At 41.6% G+C, this 9,021-nt stretch overlaps 1 protein-coding gene across 1 annotated transcript; it reads left to right on the forward strand.

Moving 5' to 3' along the window:
- LOC128142468 (histamine H3 receptor-like) lies at nucleotides 1–7,639 on the forward strand. The gene is made up of 3 exons (XM_052788577.1): nucleotides 1–558; nucleotides 3,185–3,351; nucleotides 5,091–7,639. The coding sequence occupies exons 1-3, from the start codon at nucleotides 270–272 to the stop codon at nucleotides 5,874–5,876; spliced, it is 1,242 nt and encodes a 413-aa protein (XP_052644537.1). The 5' UTR covers nucleotides 1–269; the 3' UTR covers nucleotides 5,877–7,639.
- The last annotated feature ends 1,382 nt before the right edge of the window (nucleotides 7,640–9,021 follow it).

Raw genomic sequence — 9,021 nt, forward strand, 5'->3', positions numbered from 1 at the left:
TTTCTGACCTCAGTAGATAAGGATCAGCGTTCAGGAGAGAAAGAGATAATTTATTTTAAAGTGTGCACTTACTGCTGCTTATGAGGTGTCTTTTTCATAGATTTTGTTTTCAGGCCAAAAGGAGCATTCAGATTAAGGAACATTAGAGACTCCAGGCCTTTAAGTCTTGTGTTCCATTATTTTGATATTGTGATTTTTTTTTTTGATGTGTCAATATTCAGCCCTGCCTGCTAATAGACTTGTCTCAGCCTTTTGGATAACTCTGCCAGATGCAACTTTCTTCCCAGACTGAACTGACCTGGATACACAACATGCACAACAGCACTGCTGAAACTCCGCATACGGCTGGAACGGGTAATGAGACTTTGTCCACACAGTCACCGAGCTCCGAGTTTTCACTGGGCGTGCTGGTGCTGCTGGCTTTCCTCATGGTGTTGCTAGCTCTGGTCACCATCCTTGGAAACATCCTGGTGATCCTTGCTTTCATCATGGACAGAAACCTCAGGCATCGGAGTAACTATTTCTTTCTCAATCTTGCTATTTCTGACTTTGCAGTGGGTAAGTCACAACTGTGGAGGCATGTACTATTTGTTTCCTAGGAATCTTAGGAGAAGCCATGGGGTTTATTTTCTGGGTGGTTTTCTTCTAAGAGAACTGTTTCCCAGCTGTGTGTCTAGGGGAAGGGTAAGGAATGGTAGAAGCTGCGTGAAGTGTTTTAGCAGCCTATTATGGCTCCAAATACGTTATAATGAGAAATGCATCCTTTTTCATATAAATACTTTTAATGTTGCTTCAGGAAAAAGGAGCAACTATTGTATGTGAATACCAATTGAAGGAAAGAGGTTTGCTACAGTTTATGGTTTACCTTTGCTCCTGTAAGATTGTTCATCACACACTTCAGAACATCCTTATATTTGACAGTGTAACTGTTTTCTTATACAGCCATCTGTGTTACATACAGGTAAATTAATTACTTCTCTACCTAGTTCTAATGGCTTCTGAGTGTATTCTACAACAAAACACTTTACTACTATGACTTTTTACTGGCTTCCACTTAATGTGGGCTATAGATCAAATGGATTGTTTGATGCCAGCAGCAGCCTCCTGGCATCTCCCATCTTTTTCTTACCAGTCCCCTCTTCCCATAGTGTCATTGCAGAAGTCTAGGAGAGTTGGCCCCTGGAGGTGCCATGGATCGAGTCCTGGTGGGTGATGCTGGGCGAGGAGGTGGGGGGGATGAATGCCTTGTGCAACACTCCTTCGGGGTTCATGCCAGGGAAACAGCCCATGCAGCAGAGAAAGCCTCACAAAACCACGGTCCTGTGGCAGATGTTCCAGCAAATATCTTGACTTGAGGCTAGCAAGGAGGTATTTCTGCAGACAAGTTCTTTCTCTTCAGGACAGAGACCAGTATTCACTGAATGACGAGGAGGGAAATAGCACTCATTTACCTACTCCACTTCTAGCTGTGCACTTCCTGTACACCTAACTGCTGTTGCTTTGTCAGCGCTGTGTAGTGAAGTGTATTAGTTTAGCCTTTAAGAATGTCCTTCATTCAAGCCATTTATAACCTGTGGTGCCTAATTCTGGGGCTCACCCCATGGGACGGAACCCAAACAACGCATGTGCTAGAGCCTTTGCTTCTTGCTCCAGGCAGACAATTTGCTAGAGCTGCCATTTCCTTGCTCAGGTCTTCTGCAAAAGAATGTCTCTCCTCGTATCTTACAGTTTAGTCAAGAGATTTAACTATCTACCTTCTACATCAGTTCTTGTTTGTGGCTGGTGCCTCATAGAGTTAAATCAGCCAAGAGGAAATGATTAGTATCAGTATTATATTGGCCTATAGACCATGTAAATCTAAGACTTTGTCTCTGCGATCAGTCAGAAAATGCTTTATTTTCTGAAGCTGCTGTGGTATTTTTTTAATTCCTTACAAGTCTTGACTCTTTCCAGGCATGGAAATTACTAATTAGTAAAAGTGAGAATAGTTTAAAATATAAATGCTTAAAACCTGGTTCTTGCATCTGTATTTATATCTATAGCTAAAAGCAGTCATTACTTTTTGACATGGTGCCACACATTGATACCATTGAAGCTGATGAGAGCAGGAGCTGTCATCAGCAACTATGAAAAATGAGTATTTTGTACAAAAGTGATGCTGCTTGTATTTAAGGTATATGTTAAAACAAGCCATCAGTATTGAAAGCGATGTACGCATTTCCCTGTTGATAACAGTCTGCCAGCTCACTGCCCAGAGGTTTATTGTTAGTGGGCCACATTAGCCTGGATGTGGTCAGTAACTTCTAAGATCTTGATGGACATATTAAGAAAAGAATAATCTGAAGATTTTAAAATGGATCTTGAAGCTGCATATAGTTTTCTCTTTGTCTCTGGTAAATCAGCATTTTCAGGAATGTAGCATCAGATATTGCACCATACTTTTGAAAGAATTTTAGTGGTAAAATGAAGAAGTTGCTGGCTTAAAAATAAACCACAAACAGAACTTTCTTATAAAAGTACTTCACTGGAAGGCCTTTTGGACAAAAAACAAATGTAGCAACCAAAAAATAGTTCCGGAGTAAATGCCAGCTGGAGAACCAGCATGAGATTAAAACACCCCTTAAAAATGGGAGAGGGTTTCATACCTCTGCTGAGTCTGCTCTATCTCTGCTAGAAGAGGTTTCCAGACACCACGCAGACTGTCCAATATATTGTCTTTAGCTTACAAATGCTAACCAATCTTACAATAATAACTGACATTAGCAACATCTGTAGATGTGTTTTGGGGAAAACTCTAACACAGATAAAAGATGAGAGGATATACAATGATGAGGTTACATGTCAGAGCACAACCACAGTGCATATATGCTGCAGCACTGATTATATGCCTTTTGAGACTCTAAGTTGGTTAGACTGCAGTTTTCTTCTTCAGCAGATCCTTCTTTGCTGATTTGCCTTGAGCTTATTCCCAACAATCAGTATACATACTCTAAGATCTAATACATAGGAATTCACCATCAGATTTCATGAGAATGTAAGAATTTCTGTATATAAATTACATATTCACCTTAATAGATTTATCTTTTTTTTAGCCAAATACCAGAATAGTGTCTCCCTCTGCTTCTAGGAGTACCATTTGCAATCTATATGAACTGCATGTTGTCTCTGTGATTGCTTTCCATAGGTGCGTTCTGCATGCCTCTCTACATCCCTTACAGCCTGACAGGGAAATGGTACTTGGGAAGAGGCGTCTGCAAGCTCTGGCTAGTTATGGACTATCTCCTGTGCACAGCTTCAGTATTTAATATTGTTCTTATCAGCTATGACCGCTTCCTGTCAGTTACTAAAGCTGTAAGTACCCTGTTTATAGCTTCTCTGATTTTGTCGCAAGACCATTGGAGGATTATATTCACCAACCTTTGCCATGTTGGTGAGTATAAGCCCAAATTTAATTGCAATAATAGCCCTCAAAAATGTGTTAGCATGTGGAGGTTATTAGATATTTGCAGCTAGGTGTGGTGAATACTCTGCATTGAGCATGCTCCAGCCCAGAGCTGGTCAAACAAGACTTTTCTCACAATATCTGTTGCAGGTTGCTGTTGTGCTACTGCTTGAGGGAAAGCAGGCTGAGGGGTGAAAAGGGTAAGGCAGAAGGCTGGTAAAAAGGGGGCAAGGAAAGAAGAAATTCAAAGTAAACTGGATTTGGCTTTGGACATAAAATCGAGCATGGGAGGAAAAGGCAGTGAGGCTAGGGCAGTGAAGGATATCGGGGAGGATGTCTAGACCTGAGACGTGGTCCCAAATGATCCTGGAGAAGATTGGGAGCAAGAGCAAAGAGGGCAGAGAGTGGGACAAGGTGCAGACTGCAGCGACTGCCTGTGGGCATGCGGCAATAGACTCCTCTTGGTGCCTGGAGGAGAACCCCAAACTTCAGACGCACTCTGTGTCTCTGCTTTCTGCAAAGCATCCTACACACTTTATGTGTGCTTTATGTCTTGGTTCATGCTAAGGATGGAGATCAGCATTTCTCACTAGCAATGCTGTTAGCTCAGGTGGCAGGGAAATGTCAGGGAGAACTAAAGTTTCCAGCTCTTTGGTGATGTATGAGAATGTCAACATAATGTCATATGATAGAATTTCAGTTTTATTTTTGTTAATTATAATTAATTTAACTTATTATAATTGCCTTTTTATTATATTTTATTATGTAATGTTATTTTATTGTATTTTAAGAAAAAAATCCCGGAAATCAAACACCAAAACATTTTGCATTTAAGAAACATTACACTGGAAAGCCAAAGACTCAGCATTTACAAAGTGCAAAATTCAGAGCACCTGCACAAATGTAATTAAGACCTATAGGCATTTGTATGATAGTCTTTAATGACATAAATTCAAACTTTTTTTTTCAATTGAATGTCTAAGCTCCCAGAATTACACATTCACCCTGTCATCCTGTGAAAGGGATGGAGCAGGATGTGAGCTACAATATTTCAGTCTGTTCTGCAACTTATAGTGGAAAATATGTACTGGCCACGGAGTGGGGGGATAAGGAAGAAAGGGATGGCTTTGTGGTTTCATCAGCTAAAGCTGAAATCTATTCCCACATCTTCATGAATTGTGCAATAAACAATTTTCTCAAAGGTGGGTATTAAATACATGTGCCACATTTTCTGTTGACCACTGTGACGCATAGTCCTATTTGCTTGTAACATGCTGTAAAAAGCAGTGCAGTTGTCAGTGAATGGAAGTCATGCTCTGAAGAACAACAACAATAAAATGCTAATTACTCTGGCACTTCAGACCACAGATGTCTCAAACAAGGCATACCAAATTACTAGGTACTGATGGATGATCATGTGTCATCACCTGGATCAGGACCCTAGCACAGTTACATTAACCTGTAGAAAGACACCCCTATTTATGTCAACATCAATCAATGAATTAAACATACTTGTGTGACGTTCACCTGGTCAGCACAGCTGCAGCTCCAAATTACCAAGCACTCTGCTAAGTTCCTCTCCTGCTACTTCTGTTGGTTCCAAAATGTGTCTTTACAGGTGCGACCTTTTTCTTTTTTTCCCTCACAGGTATCTTACAGAGCCCAGCAGGGACTAACGTCTAACCCTGTTGTCAAGATGGTGGCCATCTGGGTCTTTGCCTTCCTCCTCTACTGCCCGGCAATCCTCTTTTGGGAGCATGTGGCCGGACACAGTGTGGTAGCGGCGGATCAGTGCTACGCCGAGTTCTTTGACAACTGGTACTTCCTCCTGTGCGCGTCCACCCTGGAGTTCTTCGTGCCGCTGCTCTCAGTGGCCTACTTCAACATGCACATCTTCCATGACATCCAGAGGCGCCAGCGGCACAGCAGCACGCAGGACTGTGAGCCTCCAAGGAGCAGCAGCCTGTCCTGGAGATTTTGCTTCTTGCCAAGGCCGGGAGCATCTTCTCCTCCATCGGAAGCAGAGGACAGTGTTTCTTCCTCCCCGAGGCCAAAGAAAGAGTCTTTGATAACTGAGAACTTATCTCCATCCAGGGGCAATTCTGTAACCCCAGAAAATGACTTCTCTGTTTCTTTCTGCTCAAGGACTGGGTCAAAACTGCAGCAGGACAAGAAAATTGCTAAGTCACTTGCCATAATTGTATGTGCCTTTGCCATTTGCTGGGCCCCATACACTTTGCTAATGATTATTCGTGGGGCCTGCCAAGAAACCTGTGTCCATAACTCCCTGTATGAAATAACCTTTTGGCTTTTGTGGCTCAATTCCTCCCTGAATCCTTTTCTCTACTCTCTCTGTCATGTTAAATTTCGAATGGCTTTCATGAAAATATTATGTCCCAAAAAGTTTGCAACATTGAGATCAGGCTTTTTTTAGAAGGAAAAAGAAAAAAAAGACTCAAGAGGAGCTGGATGAGGGATGTAAGTAGCCACAGTTTGAAGTGAAAGTTAGTCTCTACCAGGAGATTAGTCTAGTTAGAAAGCCTAGATAAGCCTTCCATGAAATATGTCCTCCTTCAGACAAATATGCATGCCCAAAGTTTCTGTAATTTTTCCAGCTATTTCAATTGGCTGGTTAAAGGATATTGCCTCTCTCTGGCTTTCCCTAGTAGTCTATCCACATTATCTTCATTCTGGTTGTTGAAAATACTATCTTCAATTGCAGTATAGCTTATATTAGTGTTCATGGGTGTTATTAGTTAAAAATACAATAAAGGTGGGTATTTGCCGTATGGTCAATAGTATTCTAAAGTTATTACCTTCTCTATTCTATTTCTTTCGAACAGTTTGTACTGCATCCAGAGCGTTTTTTTCCTTATCATAAAACATCTAGTTATGACTTTTGTTGTCAGGCACATGGCAGGATTACTTCCTTTCACTAAGGATGTCCAGACATCAGGGGAATACAGCAACTACTTTAAAAAACTCGAGTTAAGGTGTTCTCTGCAGAAGGGCATTAATCTGCATACTTGCTCAGATGCAGCAGCAGAGAATTTAGGTGTATAAAGCATTTATGTGCATCTCCAGCTATTCTTCAAGAAACAAGCCTTCTACAGCTATAGTTTTGAGAGATCATAGAAAAGAGTAGTATTTGTTCTTACTTCTTGAGGGAGAAATATGCTGCTGCTGGCCCAGGGGAGGATGTGCGCAGCAGTCCGAGCGGCTCTAACACTGCATAGCCCGCTCTGGATCATTTTGTGACTCCCAATGAAGCTCTAACCCATACTGTGAGAAATGCTGGTCTTACAAGCCCTGCTCACTTCCAAATATGACATAATGCACAGGGACCAACTCAACTCCACACCTGAGGAAATCCCCATTTTGTTCAGCATGCCAGCAGGCAAGCAATTTGAATAATTGAGAAACAGACTATATGTGAATATTATATCTCATTTGTCCTCTTCTGTACTACTTCTATTTCAGTTACCAGCCCTTTGTTGGAGGTTATGATTAATGGGTATATTTCTTACACACTGTGTAAGGCTGTGTTTGGTTTGCTGCATGAGCCACGAAAATGGCTGACTTTGATGACTACTTATAGTATGTGTGGTGACTTAGAGGAGACAGCATGGAGGTAATCTTCTTTCAATACACAGTTTCCAAACTGTTAAGAGTTATTTAGTTGCACAACTCTGGAATTACTAGGTACTAGATTCCTTACTAAATAAACAGATGTAACTCTTTAAAATACAAATAGTTTCTTTTCACCATACTGTCAGTAAGTATAAGGCTAGGAAATAAATGGAAGAATAAATACTAAAGAAATGTGAGAGGTAGTGGATGTCCCTTTTACGTTCTGGTTTTATTTAGTGTATATTCATATAGTATATTAGTATATTTTACTTAACACTCTTCTGAATGTTCTCCTTCTGGGATGAACTACCACTTAATCACAGTTACTTCTTTTGCTATGCTATATGATAATTTAAACTCATCTACGTACACAAATTACACATGTATTCAGTAATGTAGGAAGTGTTGTCTCAGACATGAGCTGAGAATGGTAAGAGTTGGTAGACAGTACTTCAAAGATCTGTTTTTTAAATAGAGCTTTGCTGAAGATGTTAATCATGGTCTACAACATATGAACTGAAAATAACATAATGCCAAGAATGCATGAAAGAAATACATAACTTTAAAAAAAAAAATTAAAGGGAAGAATCTCAATTTTGGTATTTTTAAAGTTTTTTAAGTGCTAGGAAACACTGACGGGTAGTCAGCTTTTTGGGAATAAACTTGCCCAAGATTCAGGTGTGAAGTGCTGAGGAAGACGAGTCATTCTTAACACCTGCAGGTGAGAACATGAACGTGAGCTCAGTGTCAGGAGAATGATGGTGTGGGAGACTGAAAGAGTTAATGTCTCAAACATTGTGGTAGGGCAAGTTCTGCATAAGGGCGAACCCTGCATAATAATGAACCCTGCATAGCACCAAACCCCAGGTGAGAAGCCAGTGAGGAGGTCCTGTCGGAGGACGTGCAGTTCCCTGTTCTGACAGGCTGCGCGGGGCAGCTCACCGTGTATGGCCAGAGGTCAAAGAATGGTCGTACCTGCAGGGAGAGAGAAGTTACTCCCCAAACCACCCCCAAGCCCACCAACCCATTTCCTGAAGGTTTTGGAAGCACAAACCACACATGACAGCTAATTAGCCTAATGAGTTCGAGTGCCTGCCTCTAAGGAGGGGCAAGGAGACTATAAAAGGGCACAAATTGAAGCCCCACATGTGTGCGCCCACTGAAATGGGACCCCTGAGCTGACTGGACCAATGCTGGACCCAGGACCGGTGAAATCTTTCTCTTTTTTCTCTCTGTCTCCCCCCTCCCCGTAATCCCCACACCTCATCCCTTTAGACATAAACCGTTGACCAAGTCTGGGACTAGGAGTGGATCCAGCTGCCCCTGGGCTCCTCTCTGAGGAGGAGTCTAGAAAGCAAGGGGGGTCTGCTCTGAACCTTGTGGCTCAATGGGAGGGATCTCCTTATTTTCTTCCCTGAACTGATCCCCAAGGATCCCAAGCAAGTCTTGTAGTATATGTTTGGTGACGTACAGTTAGCATGTGTTACACAGTTTTCTGATGTAGTTTCATGCCAATTCTTGTTCTGAGCAAATAAAAGTTGAGTTTTGTGAGTTAAAGGATCCCTGGTGTCATTTCACCTTAATCCTGACCTGGGAATCAGTGAACCTGAGTTGTTGTCCTGAGAAACTGGGACGTGGCAGATAGGCAGGAGCACAGCCCTTATTTGACTGTCTAATCACTAATAAAAAGCTGCAGTATGACAAATGCAGCAAGAAGATGTACTTCTGTTGACATTGTTTCCAGACAGACCAGCTGATTACCTAGCCCAGCCTGGTCTTGTTCCACTGTCACGCTCAGCTGTCGAGGTGAAAAGTTCTCTCCTTCTACAGACTCTGGCCCATTATAATTTCCTTTGATTATTTTTTTTCTTTCTATTACGTTTCTTTTTGGACTAACAGAAGCTAAAATGTAAACTTATGACACCTATGGTGTAACTGAGAGGTTTACA

This window comes from Harpia harpyja, chromosome 5, assembly GCF_026419915.1.
Source record: "Harpia harpyja isolate bHarHar1 chromosome 5, bHarHar1 primary haplotype, whole genome shotgun sequence".
Classification (NCBI taxonomy): Eukaryota; Metazoa; Chordata; class Aves; order Accipitriformes; family Accipitridae; genus Harpia; species Harpia harpyja.

Coding starts and splice junctions, on each gene's coding strand:
- LOC128142468 (XM_052788577.1), top strand. CDS start 270: ATGCAACTTTCTTCCCAGACTGAACTGACCTGGATACACAACATGCAC. Junction 559..3,184: donor TATTTCTGACTTTGCAGTGG/GTAAGTCACAAC, acceptor TGCTTTCCATAG/GTGCGTTCTGCATGCCTCTC. Junction 3,352..5,090: donor TCCTGTCAGTTACTAAAGCT/GTAAGTACCCTG, acceptor TTTCCCTCACAG/GTATCTTACAGAGCCCAGCA.